The sequence below is a fragment of the Pyrus communis genome, chromosome 11, assembly GCF_041283825.1.
Source record: "Pyrus communis isolate YQ-2024b chromosome 11, ASM4128382v1, whole genome shotgun sequence".
Taxonomy (NCBI): domain Eukaryota; kingdom Viridiplantae; phylum Streptophyta; class Magnoliopsida; order Rosales; family Rosaceae; genus Pyrus; species Pyrus communis.
The window spans coordinates 25,325,662-25,351,130 of NC_142575.1; the positions used below are offsets into that span (position 1 = coordinate 25,325,662).

The following is a 25,469-nucleotide window of genomic DNA, read 5'->3' on the forward strand; positions in this document are numbered from 1 at the left end:
CTTTGGGAGTTGGGGCACTGTAAGAATTTCTGGGCTTTGTTACCATTGCAAGGATTTTCCTAGTTGCTTACGGCGTTAATGAAATATGACCATTGTTTTGTGAGCCCCACATGCATTAACGGTTAAAAATCATCCAAACTTAGTTGACACCTGACAGTAGCATACCTTATCTTAGGTTATGATATTGGTTATCACGGAGTTTGTGTATTTCCAACTTGAATAAGAAACCAATCGGCTACAATTTCTACCTTAAGCTGCGCAGACACAGATGCTGGAAGCTTATATCTGTCAAATGGCAATTAAATTCAACTCATGCGAACTGTAGGACTTCAAAATCATTCACTCCACTCAAAACGCAAGCTCGAATTCAATACAAGTTGGCAATACATACAACTAGAAACTATTTGTCATGCTGCTGAGGATTGATTCCCCAGGATGATGCCAACTGCACCAAAAGTTGATCCGGCGTTGCACCTTCCCAGTCCTCGGGCAGATCCATTGTTACAGAAGCTTCATGCAGATTCAAAACGAGTTCTTTCTTTATGTCAGTGGGAAGACCGAAAACATCAGATCCATTTTCGAGCACTATTTCAACCAACTGCGAAACGGAAAAAAGGGGACTAAATGGTCAAACTGAGGCATCTCTATGACCAGACACCAAAAGCAATAAAATTGAAAAGACAGGGACATTTTCAATACTATCGAATTCTATGAAGCAGAGAAACGCAGAGAATGCGTACGCTTCCCATTACTATTTGGAAATTATCAGAGAAAATAGACTCAACCAAAAAACTTATTACGGACATGAAACACTTAATATGAAGTCTAACCATTAAGAAGGAAACTAATGAAACACATCCTTAAAAATAGTGAACTCACACATCCGTTACGAAGGGAAATACCTGCTGAATCCAAGCCAGACAGATGTCAAACAAGTTTGGCTCTGGTAAAAATTGCCCAACAGCATGCAAGACCTCAGTTGCTGTCTCATTTGAAAGTTGGTCAATCACAGGACCTGATCTGTCCATCAACTTTACAAGCAAGATATCATCTCCTGTAGACAACACTTCCAAAAAGGCCGTATCCAGATCACCCACTTGAAGAGCATCCATTGCATTAGTCCAAGAATTCCAGATTGGATTCCGCTCTTGGCCCACATTATCATCTTCCATAGCCTCTGCAGTCAATTCAGGTATAGCCACTCTTCCAGATCTAGATGTTCCATTGTCCTCTCCAGCCACACGAATTGCTTCCAAGGTAGCTTCATCTTTGGAAGCTTGCCAAACACTTCTTGCGGAAGGCCCCTCACCAAACCTAACAGGTCCAGCCCCTTTATCCCATGCTCGCCTGCTGTTACCTTGATCACTCCCATTCTCTGATTTGGGTGACCTACCATCCCCAGGACCACCTCCTACAGCCTTCCTCGAACCAATATGTCCACCTCTGGAACCACCATATGTTGGAAAATCCCACACCTCAGACATGTCAGATCTCCAAGTAGGGCCCCGTCCCCTCATGCCGGAAACATGTCCATCATTTTGGGCAAATCGTTCGCCATATGGAATTCGTCCATCTCCACCTCTTCCAAACTTGTTACCAGTGTAATCAGGAAAGCCGTTATACTTGCCTAAAGGTCTACTAGAAGACCCCTCATACCCCATCGAAAAATTACTGCCTCTTCTACCTGATGATATTGATAAATCTCTTGCCAAGTCTTCAACAACTCTCTCAAGACCCCTTACTCTGTTCTCCAAAGTTATCATGCTGTCATGAGACCCGCCCATGAAATCCTGCAACATGCTCATCAGATGACCTTGTTGTCTCTCCAGCTGCAACAATTGCCTTTGGATAGCCAACCAATTTCCTTTGTTATTGACAAGGGATCCTTCAGGTTGACCATCAGGTTTAGAGAAACCTGCACGACTACTGGACGACTCCCTTTGATTTATATCAATCCTGTCATCAATATCAACCGCTCTCATTCTGGAGTCTTTTCCATTCGCCCTTTCTTCTAGCCATTTATCCCTCGCAAGGTCATCATGATCTCGTTGTTTAGTATACAGACCAGCTATTCCTCTCTCTGTGTTACGGTATTTACTACTGAAAGATCCATGAATATCATCAAATTGGCTGTTTGCAATCCGGTTTTGAGTTTCTTTGGAATTTGTATCATTTGCCTCTGGTTCTACCTCATTATTTGAGTTTGAAGAATTGACATGTCTACGAGGAACAACTACCTCAACGGGCAAATCATCAGAAACCCTCTTTTCAAGTTTCTGGAAGAATTCTGGGTTTAGCTCTTTGTCAGTTAAGATGGGCAGTTTCTTCTTCAAAGCTACACCCGCTTTATCTCCACTGGCTTTGGATTCAGAAACAGAATCTGAAGTAGGAGATGAACCATTAGATGAACCCTTTGCTCCTTGATCTGTTTTCTCACCAGGCTTTGAATTTTTTGGCTCATTCTTCTCTGACAACTCAGCTGATTCAGAATTTTCTTTATTAAAATGCGACAACAACAGAATGATCCGGTGAGAGCCAAAAGGAATTGAAGCATTTTAATAAAGGTTGTATTATTGATAAGCTTACCATGAGACGAGACTTTCTTGTCATTTGGAGCTTCATCTTCTCCTTTCCCAGCTATCTTTTTCCAAAACTGCAATGCCTCTGTCATGCTATCTCTGACAGGTTTAATCTGTAAACCAAACCGAACAATATTTTAGAGAATAGTACAACAGAAATACATAGCCACCCTTCTATCTCGTTACATATTTCATGTACGAACGTTGGCCAACTCCAAAATTCAATATTTCAAGCAGATTGCTTTTTCCTAGCCAGTAAAGTGAAAATTTGAGAAATAATATTAGGCGCCTATCCGATGTGTGAAACCCATATTCAGTATCCAAGTGAGGAAATACTATAGCAAAGTAGTCCAACATTTTACTTAATTTTTCACCTACCCCTATCTCTTGCAGTAAACACCAAAAAAATTCATAAACTAGAAGTTCCATGTAAAAAATAACATTACACTGAAAAGAATTTTCTCGTGCAAAAATAATCCATTAACATAGTGTTCCATGTTAAATCGCCAATGTGTAATGGTGTGCCGGATATGAATACAAAGCCATGAGTTATTGAAAAAATGTAAATTGAACGATCAAACATGAAAATGTTATACTTAAGTACTCACCAAAACATTTTTGCTGTAAGATGAAAAGTAACACACTTCAGGAATATGCAACAAAAGACTACCTTGTCAAAACGGCAAGACTCGAGGACAGTCAGGGTGGAAGCAGTTCTATCTGTAATCAAGTTGCTCGAATGCAATGCTAATGCAACCAGCACATCAGCTGCTGCTTTACGTGTTGCCCAATCTGTGCTTCCAAGGCATTCATGAATACTTTGCAGTAGATTATCCAAGCTTTGGGGCGCAATCGCTCCAACCTACAACAAGTAGGTACCTCTTCGATCAGTAAAAGTCCAATTAAATCATCCAAAGTATAGATCAAAGTGATCGTTCTATCCACCTGCATTCTATTGGCAATAAGACTATGTATAAGTTCACACTACACCAAACACAACACATTTCAAGTCAACACTCCAAACCAAATTACCACTCTTTTTCTATCTTCTGTGTCCTACATCTTTTTAGCAAGCAAACAACCACATAAGTATCGACTTTACTACAAAATCTACAGCAATGAACATGACTATATCGAGTCGAGACCACAATGTACATGCCCACAAAATCATTTGAGTGCGAAAAGGCAAATGTAGATATTCTACTGAGCAAACCTGAGACAGGCTCGAAACAACCGGCAAGAGCGATGCCTTAGCCAAGAAGTTAGGATTGTTAAGCAACTTGCAGATCCTTGGACACAGCTTTTGAAAAGACGAAACAGGCGGGTCTAAAGCGCAGTCTACAATCTTAGCCATACACAGTGCCGCACCAGATTGCACCCCCTTGTTCTGCTCGGCCATAGCCTCAAACAAAGGCTTCATAAACAAACCCACAACCGACCCATTGTCGCTCACACTCTCTGCCTTCAAGTACTGCGCCGATAGCGAGCCAATGGCGTCGCGGCACGCGTCCCGGACGCCGGAATCGGCATCCTTGAGCCTCTTGACGATGTGGGCAATGATTTTGGTCAAATGGGTGGAGGTGAAATCGGGGTGGGAAGCAGAGACCAATGCAAGCAGGCGTAAAGACTCTTTCTTGACGGCGGGTTTCGGATCGGCGGAGGCGTCGTAGAGGCAGTTGAGGAGCATAGGCAGGCCCTCCGGCGCCAGGGTTTGGATGATTTTCTCGAGATCTTCGACGGCGATTTGGTACGTGTCTCGGTCGGAGAGTTTGGAGAGGGAGGTGAGGATTCTCTGCTTGAGCTCCACCATGGCCAGGTGGGTCGAGAGGGAAGAAGAAGCAGAGGACTTTGAAGAGGAGTTTGGTGGTTGCTGCGGCTGCGGCGGCATTGTGGGTGATGGATTTGGGGGCTTTGCCGGTTTGGAAATTCTGGGTCCGGCAAAACTCATGGTTTCGAGTTGATGTGGTATAGTTTCGGGGATGGATGTAAAATGGAAATGGGTTCTCTCTGATTCGGAGATTTAAGCTTTCAGACTTCGACAGTGAGAGAAGAACAGCCAATGATGTTGCAGAGGGGGGAGAGAGAGAGAGAGAGAGAGAGAGAGAGAGAGAGAGAGAGAGAGAGGTGAGGGGTGGAGTGAGAGAGAAGGCTTGTCAATCAAAGTAAGCAAGATGGAAGCTGCAGAAATTGAAAAGGAGCGATCTGAGTGGGAGGGGAATGTGAGTATTAAAGCTCACTAATCCATGTTTTTACTCTTTTCCCAGAAAATAAAATAAATTTATTAGACGTTTTACCAGTTTTCAAATTACATTATTGAGATTTTTTTTTTTTTAAAATGTGTGTGAAAATTATTTTCTAAAAGAAATTTCAAATTACAATTTGAAATTTTTGCGATGTTTGTTATTTCTGAGCAAATTTTAGGACATGTTTAGAAATGGAAAAGGGGATCGTATCAACTCCGTAAACCCTAGTTGATCTGATTCCTGATTATTAATTTGATTACAAATTTTTAAGAAGTAGCTAATACTTTTCCGATTTCTTACGTATTAGTACATATAAGAGATCAGGCTCTTCAACAGAAGAAGTCTCCGAAAATGAGGATTAGTTGTGAGTTCTGTTACACATTAAACTTCAAATATTCAAACCGTCAATTTTGTAAGTCTCAATTCATAGATTATCTATTAAAAATTCAATTCAAATCCGAAACCATTTGCCTATTTAATTGTCACGATGAAATTTCAATGTTTTTATTTAGGGGGAACTTGATATGAATCCAATTTTGGGAGTCATTTTTGAGATAAGTCCAATTATATTCCATGTCAGTTTTTTTTCATTTTCATACCAATTTACTCCTAAAATTACTTATAAGTAATCAATATTATCCCTTGATTTTAGGATTAGTATTTGTGATAAGTTTTACCTATTTGAGGTTTAAAGAATAAAATTCCCTTAATGATAGGATAATTGTTGAATAAAATTACTTCCTATATATCTCCAAGTGAGGATATGCCTCTTCATTTCTTCTTCATTTATCTATTATTTCTTTTTAGTTTGTTATCTAAAACCTTCTTCCTAGTTAGGATTTATCATTTGCCTTGCGAATCTTCTTCTTCTTTATCATTGTTCAGTTTTCCTCTTCTTTTCTCAGGCTTCCACTATATATGAAATTTGATTCTATTTGATCAAAGAATGGAGGTCGGTTGGCTTCTTTCATCAAATTGCTTGTTGTGTTCAAATTATTTAATATCATGGTCAAAATTGGATCTTCATTTGAGTTGTATTTTTACTCAAATTAATTGATTTCATGGCCAATATTAATCTACATGTATCACAAGATTTTGTTATATAACCTACCTCTATTATAGGTAGATTATATTTATTTTTATTTTTATTATCTATCTCTATCACAGATTGCTTCTATATGTTTTCCTATATTACATAATAATTTATCTTGCTTATAGGTGGGTAAATTGTGTATTTGTACCTTTCAGTTCGTTTATCTACCTATTGATTAAATATATTTTCTTCGTTTGATATCTTACTTATAGGTATATGTACATTTATGTATTAGTACCTTTTAATTAGGTTGTATATTTTTGAAACTTAATCTATGATAAAAATATTTTATTTTATTAAAGGGTAAAGAATTGAAACGTTTTTTTAAATGTTTAGTAGATTGCAAATGTTTAAATATTCAAAATTTGAAAACAAGGGGTAAAATAGGTTTAAAAAATAGTTAAGTGGACCTAAATCAGAAATTTAAAAAAATTGGACTAAAGCCAATAGTACGTCAATTTTTTGGACCTATATCTTAATGCCCCTTTTATTTATTTATTTTTTTTATTTTTAGAAACGATAGCATAGTCTTTCATTAATCAACATCGAACAATTACAGAGTGTCATTGGGTACATAATTCCAGTGACCAATAAATTGATATGGAATGAATTTGCACAAAACAAACAAATAACATTAAATCCCTAGTAGACACCCACAAGCTCAACCACACAGTCACCAAGCACACAAATGTACCAGTACAGATCTGTCACAATAAACGATAACCTTAATAGAGAGATACCCGGCATACACAACGGTCATCGTTGAATGGCGAGGCCACAAAAAGTCATCACTAAAGTGCGAGACCACGTCAAAGTCACAATTAGCTGACATGACTCACAATACACACACACACACAAAGGCGAAGACGAAATTAGCCAAAAACCAGCGCCACCGCGATGCACAAGGACGAGAGGAACTAAACTACACCGAGAAGAATCCGATGTACAACTCAAAAACAGGGGAAACGAGGCACCCCAAGCCTAGGCCTCTTCCAAACTCTAGACAGTGGGACGCCGACGTCCACGCTCAAGCCAAGCCAAGCCACACCGAGACGAACATGCCAAACTCCCAGACCAAGCCGATCTTCCAGAGCTGAGAGCATCGAAGCCGTCGAGGAAGGAGACACCACCATGAAACCGAGTTAACGAGGGGGGATCCAAGGCACTTACGGCACAGATCTAAACCCTACACAAGGAAAAAGAGCGCCAAATCGAAGAGAATCTTGAAAGGGCATGGCCCAGGTCGGGGTATAGGGCATATATCCATGGAAATTTGCACCAAAATGGTGGGAGAGAAGCAAGGGAAGGGAGAGGAGGAAGGGAAAGGTCGTGAATAAGGGGTCGGCGTGAGGAGGTGGGAAGGAAAATGAGAATGGCGAGAGGTGGATGGCTGAGATGGGGAAGAGGGGGGAAAAGGAAGGGAGGAGGAGCTAGGAAAGGGATGGGAGAGGCTGCCACCGGCCCTCAGCCATAGCCAGAGCCCAGCGGCGAAGTGGTCGACGGCTAGGGTTTGTTGGGAGAGGGATAGCATTTTGGGAGATAATTTTCAAAAAACAAAGGAAGGGGAGAGCTTTCAATGTTTCTTAAAACATTGCATTTGTCAATTTCTCTGAACTCAATTAAATGCCTCAAATATTTCCGATTTAGCTAATATTATGCAAGGATGATGACACACCCCGTCCCGAAGGAGGGCATGCTGGCCGTCACGTGAGAGTGACGTAACCATTTACACAGTTCGGAAGCTTTAAAATATACAACTTCTAAGATGAAACACCCGAAGGTGAGTCCTCATTTGGTCCATTCTGTCAGAACACCGTTGAATTTCCTCGTAGTCACCACACCTTTGCAATTCTTGAACCTGGAGGGGCGCAAAACAAAATTGAGTGGGTCAGCAAAACAAACTTATTCAGAACTTTCTTTTCTCTTTAAATATACTAACCCCTCGCCGTAAAACAAGTATACTTTCCAGAAAATAAACATATATACGTATGTATAGATATGCCAATCATGCTCCAAAATATGCCATTCATGCTTGAGAATATGCCACATTAGAATCTCATAATAAATGTAAATGCTCAAGCATAATTCACATCAATAACATATAATCTGGCAGCCGGGAGTCACCTAACGTGACCTGTACGGCTGCAGATAGAGCTCCAATCTCAACTCAATATCTGAATCTGCACACAAGTCGGAACCACCTAACGTGGTCTGTACGACAGGCTGGGTGTAATATATATATGCTCTAGTGCTACGATCACGTGAAGCTGTGCGATAAATCGCGGGTCACCTACAAGTCGGAACCACCTAATGTGGTCTGTACGACAGGCTTGCACCTAACTTGGATCCAAGGCGAGCATGCGGTGCTGGTGAACATACACGTGAAGGCTGTGCCCTGGCCTCGGGCGGGAGCACTAACACCGGGGGTGCAGATTATGAGCTCTCTAACATCTCAACTACTACTGAATACAAACATGAATACCACTTACCTGGCACTTACCTGTGCGTCCACAGCACCAAATACACATATATAATTGTATGTCACTACTAATGCATGTGATGATAGTATTTCAATCGTATTCCAAACGTATTTCATACGTATATCAAATGTATATTAAATGTAGCTTACCTGGGCCTCCTCAGCACCATGCAACAGTATGCATAATTATGGTAATGCACATATCAAAATATGATGCATATATGACAGGATATTTAATTCGTATTTCTTTTAAAATACGTCAAGCATACGTATATATGTATATATATACTGAAAAATAACTGCCCACTCACTGATCACATCGACGTCTCATAGGTCCCTGAACCTCCCCTAGCTTGGTTACATTCTTCCGCTGTATAATTTTCACCTATAAAAAAAGTAACCAAATTGACGTTATTTAACGCACATACACCAAACATTCGTCCATAACTTTCTCATACGTTGCTCAATTTGGGTGTATGAATATACCACGGTGATCTACACGACGTCACGAACGCGTGACAATTTTCAGAACTCAATTTGGAGCTCTCACGCGCCCCCACGCGCCCTGTTCACGCGCTGCCCACGCGCCCCCACGCGCCCTGTTCACGCGCTGCCCACGCGCGCGTCTTCTTCCTCGCGTCGCCGGACTGGTTTCGCCGGCGGTGGGTGTTTTGCCGGAATTTCTGGGTAAATTTCAAAGTGTCATAACTTCTTCATTTCTTAACCATTTTCGACGTACTATATATCAAAATGAAGGTATTGACGAGACGAACACATCCATACCTGTCTCGACCCCTAACTCGCCGTGGTTTCGCCGGAAAAAGCCCCGAAAGCTCCGGCCAACTTTGACCACGATGATCCCGACGTCCAAACTTCTCCAACGAAGTACTCCGAGGCTCCTTGGGACCTCACTAAGACATCTACAAGCTTCAAAATCCCAAAAACATGCTAGTTTAAGTTTGCATGAATAGTACCTAAATCGGATTACCTCGAATCGACATGAAAACGAAGGATTTCTCACCTGAAAATGGTATGGTTGCACTCGTACGAGCTTCACGAGTTCGATGGTGTCCTTAGTTTCTTCGATCCATCAAGGTTTGGGTGATTTGTGTGTCGTCCGTACGTTTTCAGAAGGAAGAAGAAGAAATGGGAGCTCGGGAGAGAGAGAGAGAAGAGACAGAAAAGAGACAGAGGGAGAGGGAATCACGGGAGAGAAAGAGAGTGTGTGAGTGTGTGTGTGGTCCTACAACACTACACAACACAACACTACACGTAAATGTAACGAACTAGGGGTAAAATTGTAATTTCAAATGTACGTTTCGATATTTCCGGGACGGGATGTCACAACCTACCCTCCTTAATAGAATTTCGTCCCGAAATTCAAAACAACCAATCAACGACCCCTAGTGGTCAAAGAACAATCTAGGATACAAATCCCTTATCCAATCTTCTGTCTCCCATGTAACTTCCTCGACTGACTGATTTCTCCACAAAACTTTCACTAAATTCACCGTCTTGTTCCTCAGAACCTTCTCTTTCCAATCTAAGATCGTTAACGGTTCCTCGTCATACGTCAAATCTGGATTAATTCTCAATAGTTGCACCGGAACTCCATGTGACGAATCTGCCATCTAGTGACAACGCATCGAAATATAATGCATTATGCACCTTAGCCAATTCTGAAGACATCACCACTTGTATGCAACTTCATCGATTCCTTTAGTGGTCAAAAACGGTCTGATGTGTTTAAGTCTTATTTTGTCTCCTTTCCAAATCTCACTATTTCTTTTCGTGATGAAATTTCTAAAAATGTTAAATCATGAAACACATCATGCTCTTACAATAACTCTGGAAGTAATTCAAGCAACTTCACCTACTCTTCGATGATCACATAAAGTCCGAGGTACTTAGGACTTAATTTGCTTTCCTTTCCATGCCGTATCATACTTTTCTAAAGTGAAAACTTCAAAATTATAAGATCATCTACGTTAAACACTCGATTAGTGACATGTTCAACTATTAATCTCTTTTGCCATTCCTGGCTACTCTCAGGTTAAACTTAATCACTTGAATACTTTGAGAAGACTCACCCATAGTTTCAGGGCCTACCAAAACTCTTTCGTGATCGAATCTTCTCTATCCAGAAGTATTTCTTCCACAAATCAACAAAAATCGACACATTTCACGGTCCTTATGGCGTTACTTTGGAAACTGTGCAACCAACATACTTAAGAAACTCAGCAGTTCCGTAACCCAAATCTCTTCTCCATAAAACTTATAAGTACTGTTGTACTGTGGTTGTTACTCAACACTGGAGTAAATGTACTAACTTGGTACATTGATCAACTATCACCTAAAGTTCAATCATAACCATCCTATTCTCGAACTCAGCAATCTTTCTTTTTCCCTTCTTTCTTTGCCTTGGTTAATTCTTAATTTTCTTCGTTAACCATTTGAGTCTTGAGTACGACCTTACTAAAAAGACTTAACTTGAAAATTAGTAATTACAACTTCTTCTCAATCTTCCATTCTCAACTTTACTTCAGTTGATTTCCAATCCACAAGAAGACAATCTTGGCAAGCGTGCCAGACATTAATTCTTACCACAATCTTTTCACCAAGTGCATCAGCTAGAACAATTTTACGATCACCCTGGTCGTACAATCATGTTCATTAAACAATTCAATCCACCTTCGCTGCCTTATATCAAAATCCTTCCAAGTAATGGATATTGGAGACTTTTTGGATTCGTAAAAAAAAAATCTTGCATTCTTACCAAATATAATGTCTTCATAACTTCACAGCAAGAATGGTAATCATGACTTCCAAATCACCAGTAGGGTAATTCATTTCATGAGGTTCCTTTTGTCGTGAAACGTATGTAATCACCCTAACATTTGCATCAACATGCATCCAATACCATTCAAGAAACATCACTAAAAATTTATGATTACCACTATTCTCTGGGAATACTAAATTACGTGCATGAGTGAGGAAATGCTTCAGTTGTTGAATCCTTTGCTCACAATTTCCTTCCCACTCATACGTAACCTCTTTTCTCAACAATCTCGTCAATGACTGAAAAATCTTTCACAACCATCCGAGATAGTCTGGTAAGCTAAGAAATTCCGAATCTCAATTACGGCTCGTGGTTATTCCAATTTCTCAATTCCTGCTGCCTTTTAAGGATTCACTTGAATACCTTCAGCAGATATAGCAAATCTTAGAATGCCACTTGATTCATTTAACTTTAGCATTTGCTAAACTTAGCATACACCCAACGTTCCCTCGATCTTTGCAATACCAATTTAAGATGTTTAGCATACTTTGCTCTAGTCTTATCAATCCTTTCAATAGCAACAACAACAAATCGGTCTAGATATCATTGGAATACTTCATTCATCAAATTCATAAAGTAGTAGATGCATTCGTCACTCCGAATGGCATCACCAAACTTGAAATGACCTTAACGAATCCTGAAAGTTATCATAAGGGCATCCTCACCGATAATCTTCAACTAATAATATTCAGACCTCAAATCAAACTTAGAAAATATACAACCACCTAGAAGCTGATCAAACAACCATCAATGTGAGGTTATGAATAACGGTTTTCAATTGTTACCCGATTCAACTGCTTATAATCAAAGCACAGCCTTAACGTCCATTTTCTTTCTCACAAATAAACTGGGGTTCCCCCAACGTAATGTACTAGGTTGAATAAAAACCTTTATCAACCAATTTCCAATTCTCTTAGTTCAAATGGCAACATTCTATAATATATGGTTTGTACCTGGAGACAAATCCATAGTGAACTCTACATCTTTAACTGGCGGCAATCCAGGTAAATTCTCAGGGAAAACGTCAGGTAAATGTTTGACTACTCCCACTTCTTCCACACTACTAGAAGTGACATCATTTAGCACCACATGAGATAAGTATCATTGGCAGCCTTTTGATAGTAATCTCTTTGCTCTCACAGCATAAATAACGGCCTGCCTCACTCCACTTTGCATACTTACAAAAGTAATCTCTAGTCATCCAGACCGATGGAAAATAACATATAATCAATTCAACATTCAGCTATAAACATAGCTCATACTCTTTCATTCTAATCAACTCAGCCCTCGGCTGCATATATAACTCATAATTAACTCATCATATCATGTATATCTTGCACACATTCAGTACCACCTCGCGTGGTCTGCAACTCATCACTGTATATAACATAATATGCTCTAGAATAACATCGAAATCCACAATCTAATGAAACAAAAGTAGCTGGCAACAATATATACTCTACTAATACTGAGCACTCTGAATAAGTACGATACTAATATAGGATAACCTACCGGTTTACTTGCTTAACGAATCCACGAATAAGTTATTAATATTACGGTCTGCAGTCCGCAATACTGATAAATCATCGTTGTCTCGATAAGTAAGCAACAATTCCTGAAGGTGTTACATTTCCATCTTACTCCACACAGGGATAATTACATATAAACACCTCAATCATGCTCCATCATCACTTTCTTTGGCAACATCATTCATAATACGAAATACATCAGCCAGAGTCAACTAGAATGACTTATACGGCTGATTCTCTAGCTCAACTAGTTATGCTAGCATATTAGCCGGAGTTACCTATAGTAACCTGTACGACTTACTCATCAATTCCTCATGTGTCAGCCGGATCCACCTTTCGTGGTCTGTTCGGCTGAACATTCAACTCATCAAACATCTTGGCACCCACAGTTCATATAACCCAAACTAATGATCCAAACACCTGCTGAACTGATATTGGTGGTATCAAGGAAACTGTCGGGTAATAACTAATTCTAGGGACAATTCATAACTCTATATCCCTTCTGTCTATACAAACACATTCACTGATTCCACACTTTCCAAAGTGTTTAGTCTTGTACCTGCTACACAAGGTACATTTCCCTTATTCGAGTCACCTTGACTCTGAATCTGGAATTTCCAGTAAATCTATCACTTTGACTTTGACCAATGGCATTAAAACCTCAGTTGGAAGAATTAGCTCTAGCTTCACTTCTCTTGAAGCTCGGAATCTTTCTATATTCTTGATATGACGAATCATTAACTTTATCGTCCTCTTTTGATTCCCATTCTTTTATCATTCTTCTTTACTCTCGCTGAACATGTTCTCAGAGTCCTCAAGGCTCAACAACATCTTGTATATTCCTGGTAAGAATTACAATGGATAGTGGTCACCCAAAATACCACTGCCTTATGCCACCCAGCCTAAAACAATATAACACTTCAATCAAAATAGCAGCAATATTCGAATGGGACGAGGCAAGTCTGAGAACTTTCTATAATACTCATTGATCGTCAGCTTTCCTTGTCTCACATTTGCAAACTCTTGCTTTCTACCATCATAAGATGCCGAAGGACTAATTCTTTTCTTTAAACAAGTCCTTAAACAATTCTCAATCGGCTGTTTCCTCCGGTGACAACGAATTATACTCCTGTTTCCATCAGGGTACAAGTTCATAACTCAAACCAGGTAATCGTCTCAACCCTTCTGTCAAAAGGAAGATTCCTTTGACTTGCATAATCTAAAACATCTTTTCCAATCGGTTAATCCATCACTTTGCTCCCTCAGGTTCATCATTTCATAAGGTGATTCAAATTCAACTCATAACCCATCTTAAAATGTCTCTTTTTGATAATATACTGAATCACCAAAATAATAGTTTCCCCCAACAGCTAAATCAGGGAGACTAAGTTCCTCTAACTACGTGGTTTGCTACGAGGCGGTGTAGTTCTGACAGAATTCACTAGAACTTCTCAAGATGTCCAAGATTGAAACTAGGCTCTGATACCAACTGACACACCCCGTCCCGAAGGAGGGCATGCTGGCCGTCACGTGAGAGTGACGTAACCATTTACACAGTTCGGAAGCTTTAAAATATACAACTTCTAAGATGAAACACCCGAAGGTGAGTCCTCATTTGGTCCATTCTGTCAGAACACCGTTGAATTTCCTCGTAGTCACCACACCTTTGCAATTCTTGAACCTGGAGGGGCGCAAAACAAAATTGAGTGGGTCAGCAAAACAAACTTATTCAGAACTTTCTTTTCTCTTTAAATATACTAACCCCTCGCCGTAAAACAAGTATACTTTCCAGAAAATAAACATATATACGTATGTATAGATATGCCAATCATGCTCCAAAATATGCCATTCATGCTTGAGAATATGCCACATTAGAATCTCATAATAAATGTAAATGCTCAAGCATAATTCACATCAATAACATATAATCTGGCAGCCGGGAGTCACCTAACGTGACCTGTACGGCTGCAGATAGAGCTCCAATCTCAACTCAATATCTGAATCTGCACACAAGTCGGAACCACCTAACGTGGTCTGTACGACAGGCTGGGTGTAATATATATATGCTCTAGTGCTACGATCACGTGAAGCTGTGCGATAAATCGCGGGTCACCTACAAGTCGGAACCACCTAATGTGGTCTGTACGACAGGCTTGCACCTAACTTGGATCCAAGGCGAGCATGCGGTGCTGGTGAACATACACGTGAAGGCTGTGCCCTGGCCTCGGGCGGGAGCACTAACACCGGGGGTGCAGATTATGAGCTCTCTAACATCTCAACTACTACTGAATACAAACATGAATACCACTTACCTGGCACTTACCTGTGCGTCCACAGCACCAAATACACATATATAATTGTATGTCACTACTAATGCATGTGATGATAGTATTTCAATCGTATTCCAAACGTATTTCATACGTATATCAAATGTATATTAAATGTAGCTTACCTGGGCCTCCTCAGCACCATGCAACAGTATGCATAATTATGGTAATGCACATATCAAAATATGATGCATATATGACAGGATATTTAATTCGTATTTCTTTTAAAATACGTCAAGCATACGTATATATGTATATATATACTGAAAAATAACTGCCCACTCACTGATCACATCGACGTCTCATAGGTCCCTGAACCTCCCCTAGCTTGGTTACATTCTTCCGCTGTATAATTTTCACCTATAAAAAAAGTAACCAAATTGACGTTATTTAACGCACATACACCAAACATTCGTCCATAACTTTCTCATACGTTGCTCAATTTGGGTGTATGAATATACCACGGTGATCTACACGACGTCACGAACGCGTGACAATTTTCAGAACTCAATTTGGAGCTCTCACGCGCCCCCACGCGCCCTGTTCACGCGCTGCCCACGCGCGCGTCTTCTTCCTCGCGTCGCCGGACTGGTTTCGCCGGCGGTGGGTGTTTTGCCGGAATTTCTGGGTAAATTTCAAAGTGTCATAACTTCTTCATTTCTTAACCATTTTCGACGTACTATATATCAAAATGAAGGTATTGACGAGACGAACACATCCATACCTGTCTCGACCCCTAAATCGCCGTGGTTTCGCCGGAAAAAGCCCCGAAAGCTCCGACCAACTTTGACCACGATGATCCCGACGTCCAAACTTCTCCAACGAAGTACTCCGAGGCTCCTTGGGACCTCACTAAGACATCTACAAGCTTCAAAATCCCAAAAACATGCTAGTTTAAGTTTGCATGAATAGTACCTAAATCGGATTACCTCGAATCGACATGAAAACGAAGGATTTCTCACCTGAAAATGGTATGGTTGCACTCGTACGAGCTTCACGAGTTCGATGGTGTCCTTAGTTTCTTCGATCCATCAAGGTTTGGGTGATTTGTGTGTCGTCCGTACGTTTTCAGAAGGAAGAAGAAGAAATGGGAGCTCGGGAGAGAGAGAAGAGACAGAAAAGAGACAGAGGGAGAGGGAATCACGGGAGAGAAAGAGAGTGTGTGAGTGTGTGTGTGGTCCTACAACACTACACAACACAACACTACACGTAAATGTAACGAACTAGGGGTAAAATTGTAATTTCAAATGTACGTTTCGATATTTCCGGGACGGGATGTCACAGATGATATATGAGGTATAACTTGAAATAAACCGTTTGGAACTTTGGATCGTTAAAAAAGTGTATAAATTCACATAACATTTCAAAAAAAAATTCAATAGTTTATGAGTTGTGGAAGAGCAGTAATCAAAAGAGGAATATCGGCAATGTGAGGGCCACCTATATGACAATCATGGATATAATATAAAGACAGCAACATGGTGATTGCAATTTCCCACACTTAAATTTGAAAAATAAGCATGTTGGGTAAGTATACGTTACTTCTACACCTTTTTTTTTTTTTTTTTTTGTAAATTTAACTTTTGGGTGGGATATATTCTTGTTAAAATTGGGATTTTGTATCAGAGGGAAACTTGGTGACTTGTGGTGGAAGAGATTGAAATTCAACTTTACAAAAATTTAGGAGAGTTTCATCATGGCAATCATCTTCCTGGTAAATGGACAAGTAACGCCTTGGCTCCAGCCTTTGGTTGCCCTTCCAAATTGGTTGGTGCAATGCACGAGTTAATCGTTTTGAAAGCGGGGAGCTTAAACAATTTGCTGCCCATTCAAGTTGAGCGGTGGTGTCAGGTACCCGTGTTAGGACTGTCGCGTTTACCGTCTTTGTAACAGTTTTATTCGGAACTTTTGTTTGCGGTGGTCTATTGTGGTAACATTATAGGGGTTTTAAGTTTTTTTGTATCTTGTGCAAATTGTTTGTTCTTACTTCTTAGCAATGAAAAACTTTATCCCTTCTATCAAGAAAAAATAAACAAATAAAATTTGGGTGCTGGTGAAGGTTAATGCCTCTTCTTGTACATCCTCTCCATACATCATTGACATGTGACTCGTTAAATTCCCTTCATCGTCCTTGAACTTGTTGAACATTTCTGCTTCACAAATTCGTACATTTCTCACTCGTTGAAGCCGAAGTCGATTGTCCCATATCAGATCTTGGACCAGCCGGATCTTGGGCTGCAAAATAAATTGCTTCCAGATGGTATATTCCACAATCGGGGACACGCTATGTTTTACTAGTCCAGGCCAACTTCTTTGAATGTGGTGGATTGGCAATTGGTATCAGCATTTCACATAAGGTCGCTGATGGATCCACACTCGGTAAATTCATTCGTCGCTGGGCTGCTATTATTGCCCTTGGCTCCACGGCTGTCGCTGTTGAAATAGGTGCTACAGCATCACGTTTCCCACCTCTGGATTTCCTCAACTCACCGGTTGATCGAGCTCCGATAAATTTTGTCTTTGGTAGTGTTGTAAAAAGGAGATTGGTGCTTGATGCTCCAAAGATTGCTTCTCTCAAGTTTCTAAGCTGCCAGTACCGCGGTTCCAAATCCTACCAGAGCTGAAGTTGTGTCAGCGCTTGTTTGGAAATGCGCAATGCAAGCATCGAGATCAAACAATGGTTCCGAAAGGCCATCTGCGTGGAATCAAGCTATAAACCTACAGAGAATATTGCTTCCGCCCATGGGAGACAACGTGTTGGGAAATCTTACTTCCTTTCTTTATAGCAAGGACAGAAGAAGGTGAAGTTGTACATCTTGAAAGCTTGGTTGCTAAACTGAGAGAGGGCTTTGAAAAGTTCAAGTTAAGCTGTGTGTGCTAATGGAATTACAGCGGGGGAAGTATTTCAACTATTTAGAGAGTATGACGAGCACGTTGGAAAGGATGACAAGGACAACTACTGTTCCTCCAGTACCTGCAATTTCCCTTTCTACCCCACCAACTTTGGCCGGGGAAGGCCAACATGGGGTGGATTTCCCTGATTCTGGAGAGTTGCAAAACATGATGAGGTTGGCGGATGCAAGCGATGGCATGGGCATGGAAGTGCACGTGACTTTGAAAGAAGAAGGCCTTTTTTCAAACCAACCAGGAGCTGCTTGCATATGCTTGTTCCGCAGCGACAGAGCCAGAATTTTATATGTCGCGGCCTCTTTCTCGAGTATGAATTTGAGTACAAGAAATGGTGGATGGTCACGATAAGGTTTATAGGATAATTAGCGGATGAATCTCCATTTCTTTGCTGCTAAACTGACCCACCTATACTGTTTGTTTTCCTTGGTTTTGTTAACAGTACAAAACAATGTGTTTTTTTTGTAAAAACTTTGTAACTTCTTTGTTTGATCACCTAACTGCGTATTTTTTGGACTGCTCTAAATTTCGTCTAAGTGTAACCACCTGTTCCAAACTTTAGTAAGAAAAAAGTTGTTTTATTGCAACTGGTCTCTGAAATTAACCAAACTCCATTTGTATGGTCTCTTACTTTTAAAATCGATGATATAGCCCCTAAGTTTGATTGACGCACATCGATTTGTAGCTTCCGTCAAAACTTTATCAAACTTTCTATTAGTGTGAAGTGTGGCACATGAATAGATTATCGGAACTAACTCATATCACACCACGTGAATTTACCCTAGAAAACAATTTTTTTTCAAAAATTTAAAACTACTCATAGAACTAATAATGAAAAAAAATAAAAAAATTATAAGAGCATCTCCAATTTGGTGGCTGATGTAGCAATGTCAAATTTTATCTTTCTCCAATCCACATGTTTTTTTGTTATAAATGAAATTTGTATGACCCATTTTTTATAGGATAATTAGCGGATGAATCTCCATTTCTTTGCTGCTAAACTGACCCACTTATACTGTTTGTTTTCCTTGGTTTTGTTAACAGTACAAAACAATGTGATTTTTTGTAAAAACTTTGTAACTTCTTAATCCGGGCCAATATGTTTGATCACCTAACGGGTGTATTGTTTGGACCGCTCTAAATTTCATCTAAGTGTAACCACTTGTTCCAAACTTTAGTAAGGAAAAAATTGTTTTATCGCAACTGGTCTCAGAAATTAACCAAACACCTATTTTTATGGTCTCTTACTTTTAAAATCGATGATATAGCCCCTAAGTTTGATCGACGCACATCAATTTGTTGCTTCCGTCAAAACTTTATCAAACTTTCTATTAGTGTGAAGTGTGGCACATGAATAGATTATCCGAACTAACTCATATCACACCACGTGAATTAACCCTAGAAAACATTTTTTTTTTTCAAAAATTTAAAACTACTCATAGAACTAATAATGAAAAAAAATAAAAAAAATTATAAGAGCATCTCCAATTTGGTGGTTGATGTAGCAATGTCAAATTTTATCTTTCTCCAATCCACATGTTTTTTTGTTATAAATGAAATTTGTATGACCCCTTTTTAATCTAAATTTTTTTTTCAAGATTTATAATTGGTGCATTAATAGGATCTACACAATAAAATAATTAAAGAATTGACGTATCTGCTGGAACTTTAATATGTCAAATTTGACCGCAAAAGGCTTATATGTCAATCCATGTAGGATTGACATATCTGTTAGAGTTTTATTTTACTTTCAAATTTGATTACGTAACATTCCACTTAAGATTTGACATATCATTTAGAGATGGTCTAGCTCGTAAAAAAAGTTTTTGAGTAATCACTCAAATTAAGATAATGAAGTCTTCCCTTTTTCAGTTGAGTGGTACCACTGTCATTAGTATTTTAAAATTTTATTGTGCATTTATCGTAAAATATGAAAATATAAAGTGCATAATGGGTTCGATGAGTGTCAATGATGGCAACCTATTAGTTTTTGTTTTAATTTTATGAGTTTTTGTTTTTTTTTTTTTTTTTTTTTTAGAAAAATAGTTTGTGGTAAATTCATAAATGATTTACGATAAAAAGAAAACCCAAGAAAAAAGAGAGTAAACATAACTTTTCAACAAAGAATTAAAAATTAAGAAAAAGGCCGTATTCATACCAATTATTTGGTTTGGATTTGCGTTGACTGTCTGGCTCGTTCAAATAAGAAGAGAAAAATACGTTGAAGTGAGATTCGGTACCTTTCTTAAAGGTTGAGTCATGATCCATGTGTTCAACATAACTTCATAAAACTCTTTGATTTCTCGCTTTCAGAAGGTTCTTTCACATGGGTATAATCAATAATCTCAATTGATTGATTCTTCGCTGGGTCCGGATTCACTGTCAGCTCGATTTCCATTCGCTTAATTCTGGGCAAGTGCTATTAATTTCTTATCATCTGATTACCTGGTAATTGTTTTCACTTTGGGTACTTGATTGTGGATCTTAATGTTTGTCATTACTCAATGCCTTTTGGATTAGTTTGTGAGATTTGACTGTTTATGCTTAATCTTTGGATTAAATTGAATTAATGGGGGGTTTTGATGGATCTTAATATCACGTTGTTGATGCTAATTAAGGACTTAATTGATCTTTTAGGATGTGTTGGATTTCTTGATTGCAATTGGAGCAAATAAATGAAAATGGGGGAAGTGAGATTTACTGCATAATCTGTAATGTGGGTTTTGTGACTTAAAAAATTGCAATTTCGAAGATCTTCAGATTTTGCGAAAACTTGGTGGATTTCCTTCTGTATGAGATGAACTAACGGCGAGATTTTAACTACTTTTCGGGTTGGAATTACTCGAAAATGCATAGGTAGTGATCTCACTCATACCACTCAATACCCTGCCTTATCCACTCATGCTACTGAAAATGAGGTTTATGTACCCTGCCTTATCCACTTATGCTACTGAAATTGAGGTTTATGTACAGTCATTTTGCAGTTGAATGAGTTTCTAAAATATCGCATATTTCGACTATTAAAAGTTGACCGTAAATTTGTGAGAAACTCTACTTACAGTCTGATTTAGAGCTACATTAATGTTCAAATACACAATTCATATCCAGAACTGCATTGGCTGATGCTGTTGCAGGAACGGCTCTTGAACTGAGTTGGTTGTAACATCTCCCTCTACAAGAATCTGTTCGCTGAGAAATTCCCTGTCACAAGGTGTCTGCTCAAACCTTTGATTAAGGCGAGAAGAAACATGGTTCAGACGCTGGAAGCTATAAAGGGTGGTGGAGGATCCATTAGAATCGGGACCACTGGGACAGTCAGTTCCCTAATGACAAGAGAATTACAGTCCAGCAAAGTCGCATCTCTGACGCCTGCATCTTCCAGAAATAAACATCAAACAGCTTCTGTTTCTGTTCTCTGTGGTGCTACTACTCCAAAAAGGCTACAACCAAGAAAGTCATGTGATGAAGCTAGCAGCAGTGGAAGCAGCAATGACATTAATGCCAGACACCCTGAAGTTTCCCAGAAAACAAAAACTCATACTAAAAATACTAGTCAAATCCCGATGCTGAGCTCTGATCATCCTGGTCTGGATAAAACTCCTAGTAGGCAGAAAACTAGTAAAAAAGGAACTAACATTGTTGAAGTTGTGGACATAAAATGTGGGAGCTCGGATAGAGCATGGGCTGGCCCTATAACAAACCGACTGAAGAAGCTGGGTTTCTCAAAGCTATCTGAGAGCATTGTCTAACCTGGCAATTTCTTCCCATCGGATCTTAGATTCCTGTAACTGTATGCAGAAATACCAGTTGGTCGATTGTTCTCCGAGACTTCCACCATAGAACATATGCTTGGTAGGAGCCCGTTGCATCTCTTTTTCTTCTTTTGTGTTTTTATAACTGATTCAAAAGTCGGGCCCAAATGACTAGTAGAGGAAGACATGTCTTTGAGTTGGGGATGAGCCTTTTGCGAGCTACATCGGTTGCTTAGTTCGAGTTGGCTGAAGTGCTCGATTTCTCTCATTATGAGGGATCCAACGGTGCCTCTGGTGCCTATTTCCGCAGGAGCACATGCCGCCATCTTTGCAGCGTCTCTGGTGGCAACAGTGCCGGATTTATACATGTTCGGTTCTGTTGGAGTTGAAGGGGTGGCTTGCAGATGACGAGAGGTGGTTTTGGATTCTGTACTGGTGAGGAAATTGCTTTGCTTTTGGGACATCTGGTGTTTTGCCTTTGGTATTTAACAAGGATTCTTTACCTTATGTTCTTTATCTAAAGTGAACAGCGTTTGTTGGTTGGTTGGTGATATAATCACCTCATTCATGTGCTTGCAGATAAAAACTTAGATTCATTTATTTGTGCCCTCTCTTTTCTAACCATTTGGATTATGTCATGGATTTATTATGACCGGATGATCCTGTGGACGATGTTGGTTACTCTATTTTCTCCTTAAGCAAGTTGTGAAATTCCCCCTTGACCGGTCTAGCAGCATGCAGTCTCCGCCTTGCAGGAGGCTCTGAGTTCAAATCTCACCGACAATAGTTGCCGATTGAAAAAAGTAAGTTGTTAATTCCTTTTCATGTCTTGAATGGCAAGGGAAAATAAAAGGATGGTGTTAGTTTTGGTGAAGCAACTTGAGTGCTTCGTAGATGTGGGGGATGGCGGTGCAGTCCTGGTTTTTCTTTTTCGATTTACATCACATTTGAAGAGGTCATGGGAAAGGTGTGATAGAATTTCTCAACACACACCATGTGAATTTTCCCTTTCTCCTAATTTGAGAAAGGGGATTCATTCTCTCCATTTCTTCTTAAATCTGATTGGTCAGAATAAATGAAAATAAATTAGTATCAGAATATGGTTTGGTTATTGGTATGTAGAGAACATATAATTAAGGGAGGCAGGTGGAGAAATTGAAGTTTTGAAATTGAAGAGAAAGGTTGGGAGGCAAGACTTTCAGCCATTTTTCTGCAGAAGAGTTAAGAATCTGTCATGAGCAGAGGGGTATGGGTCACTATGAATTGGCTGCGACAATTTCTGTTTCTGTTTCTTTCTTTTTCTTCGTTTTCAGTCTTTTTCACACGAATTATTTTCACATTTCTTCTACCATCGTTGCTTCGCCCTTTTTTATTCATCTTTTCTCTCCATACTATTTCCCTATCTACAGCAAAAAAATGATACTGAAAAAGAGATGGTTATTAGAACGATTCATCTTTTTATAGCTTGTAAATCTTATAAATAAACTATAAACAAAATTATATCACTTTATTAGTTATTAGAATGATTCAGATTATTTGTTTGTTACACAAAAAAAAAAAAAAAAAAACTTTTAGAACTCCCGGCAGAAAGAGATTTCGCTAACGAAAAAGCTTTCAATGCTGCCCTATATCCCTTCCATTTCCAAATATTTTTACAAATACATTTTTTTGTAATAGAGGTGCGCTTTTTTGGGAACTGTCATTAGAAAGTTATAATAGGTTTTTCGGTTGGATGTGAAAGACATCTATTGTTCAAAATTAATTGTTCTTTACTATTCTCTATCTATTTTTTCTCTAAATTAGACTCAAAAAAAAAAAAAAAAAAAAAAAAAAAAACCAGAGGTGGTTTTGGGCGCCGGGGGGGGGGGGGGGGGGGTTTAAATCACATAAAATATTAATAAGAATGATAAGGTACACTAAGCCAAATAGATTGAAGTTGATAAAATAAAATAAAAAATCAATCAATTAAATCTTTTTAATGATTTCTTATGAGTTCTTGGTACTCTAAGAAGTGTGAAATTGTTGAATTTATCCTATCACATTTCTTGAAGATAGAGATTCAAAATAATTTGTTTATTTGTGTTTATTTATTCATGTTATGTTAGTTATAATTTAAAAAAAATATATATATATATATATATATATAAACAATGGGGTTAAATTGATTGAATTCTTGTTGAGACTTCGTCATACATTATCCATTCTTCACATAGAAGAAAAAGGTATAGATTATTATGTACCGACCGAACCGATGATTATTCACAATTCCATAATCGAATTAATTACATACTGCAATTCATGTTAGGAATCCCTTCGAATGTGGAGTGGTTGAGGAACTCGTCAAATAACCTTATTTGATGGACGGGAAATGAAGACACTCTCATGTTCAATTATGATCGTTGTTTCCGTATTGTTTCTACTTGATTTATTTAATTTGATGGTAAAAAAAAAAAAAAAAAAAAAAAAAAAAAAGCGTGTGAAAAGCTATTTAATCCAATGAATACTCTGCATGACTGGCTTTGTATTTTATTTTAATAATCTGAACTATTTTCAAGTCTTTAGTGTAGATTATCCTTACAAGTTAAGTCTACCCTTAAGTCCCTGACCCTCCTTTTTATCCCTATCCCTTACAATCCCTTATACCATTGTAAGTCATAAAACAAAAGCTAACTACAAGATACAACATTATTGCTTGAGACACAACCCTTCGCTTTTTCACATTACTCCTCAAGGTATTGGGGAATTGGTATTGGCACTACAATTCGAAGAAAAATACTCTTATTAAAAATGCACAATTAAAATTTTAAAGTGTTAATAATAATTTTCGAGTGTTTAACTGTTAATAATTTAAACTATTGCCTACTTCATAAAGCAATCATACCACACCATAAATTCTCTTGACCGATTCAATTATCCACACAAATGACTTGAATTGTTAGAGCATGTCTACTGGTGCTCCAAACACTAGGGCAATTGGGTTAAATTGGTTTTGCCCCAAAAAATGTTGGTCCACGGGCCCAAAATTTGGTAGGCAACTTGTAGGCTCCAAGAAGCCCGTTGGACTGTCCGCCCAAGAATTTTTAGGCCTTGAGCGCGCTGGCAGTGGCAACATTAGTGTGGTGACATGACACGTCCCAATCCCGATATCCCTAAATATAAGGGTAGACATGTGCTGACGGACACTTGAGGGTGACGAAGCCATTTTAAACGTGCATATAAATAAAATATGTAATTAGGAAGAGATACACCAATGCATAATTATGCTCAAAGCAAACAACTAATCAAGAATAAGGTGAAGGAATTATTATAGAAGGGTACGAACCGAGGAATGTGTCCTACACAAAGGAGACTCAAAGATGCCTGAACAGAAGTGCCTTGACGCGGGAATTATGTGCCTCGATTCTAACTCCTGAGGGGGCACAAAACAGAAAAGGTGAGTGGACCAAAGTTTATAATAATAGTAATAATAGGAAAACCATTTTTATTTCTGAACATACTAACCCCCTGTTTTAAAAACATATATAATACTACATAGTAAGTTTTTCTGAAAACTCTAGCATGCAATGAAAACATTCATAAAACATGTATAATGTAAAACCATGCTCAATGATGATGCTATCGTCGCCCAAAGGCAAATCCGTAAATCTCCTTAATATTGTACTTTCTCTAGGGGTATCATATTCGGCCGAAGGCTGTACCTGTCCATCACCGGAAGGTGAAG

The 25,469-nt window shown here is 38.9% G+C and overlaps 2 protein-coding genes, 2 long non-coding RNA genes and 1 pseudogene across 11 annotated transcripts; 2 read left to right on the forward strand and 3 right to left on the reverse strand.

Moving 5' to 3' along the window:
• Positions 1-286: 286 nt before the first annotated feature.
• On the reverse strand, positions 287-4,836 carry LOC137743587 (TORTIFOLIA1-like protein 1). Of its 3 annotated transcripts, none has more exons than XM_088679775.1 (5): positions 3,793-4,836; positions 3,250-3,441; positions 2,587-2,692; positions 903-2,467; positions 287-598 (listed from the first exon to the last, which is right to left on the reverse strand). In XM_088679775.1, the coding sequence occupies exons 1-5, from the start codon at positions 4,525-4,527 to the stop codon at positions 401-403; spliced, it is 2,796 nt and encodes a 931-aa protein (XP_088535901.1). In that variant the 5' UTR covers positions 4,528-4,836; the 3' UTR covers positions 287-400. The 3 variants fall into 3 exon arrangements, with proteins under 3 accessions (XP_088535901.1, XP_068339612.2, XP_068339611.2); XM_068483511.2 differs by having other exon boundaries at positions 903-2,479; positions 3,793-4,827; XM_068483510.2 differs by having other exon boundaries at positions 903-2,494; positions 3,793-4,803.
• Positions 4,837-7,492: 2,656 nt separating this feature from the next.
• Positions 7,493-9,866, reverse strand: LOC137721902 (uncharacterized). Its single transcript, XR_015953339.1, has 5 exons — positions 9,416-9,866; positions 9,178-9,321; positions 8,881-9,077; positions 8,706-8,779; positions 7,493-7,773 (listed from the first exon to the last, which is right to left on the reverse strand). It is a non-coding gene; the product is annotated as an uncharacterized LOC137721902 (long non-coding RNA).
• Positions 9,867-10,790: 924 nt separating this feature from the next.
• LOC148693164 (uncharacterized) lies at positions 10,791-16,352 on the reverse strand. The gene is made up of 5 exons (XR_015953340.1): positions 16,052-16,352; positions 15,814-15,957; positions 15,551-15,713; positions 15,376-15,449; positions 10,791-14,443 (listed from the first exon to the last, which is right to left on the reverse strand). It is a non-coding gene; the product is annotated as an uncharacterized LOC148693164 (long non-coding RNA).
• Positions 16,353-17,260: 908 nt separating this feature from the next.
• On the forward strand, positions 17,261-18,312 carry LOC148693165 (akuammiline synthase 1-like; annotated as a pseudogene).
• Positions 18,313-20,155: 1,843 nt separating this feature from the next.
• LOC137742471 (uncharacterized) lies at positions 20,156-22,348 on the forward strand. Of its 6 annotated transcripts, none has more exons than XM_088680477.1 (3): positions 20,156-20,444; positions 20,634-20,852; positions 20,970-22,348. In XM_088680477.1, the coding sequence occupies exon 3, from the start codon at positions 21,245-21,247 to the stop codon at positions 21,743-21,745; it is 501 nt and encodes a 166-aa protein (XP_088536603.1). In that variant the 5' UTR covers positions 20,156-20,444; positions 20,634-20,852; positions 20,970-21,244; the 3' UTR covers positions 21,746-22,348. The 6 variants fall into 6 exon arrangements, with proteins under 6 accessions (XP_088536603.1, XP_088536604.1, XP_088536600.1 ...); XM_088680478.1 differs by having other exon boundaries at positions 21,131-22,348; XM_088680474.1 differs by having other exon boundaries at positions 20,634-22,348.
• Positions 22,349-25,469: the final 3,121 nt, after the last annotated feature.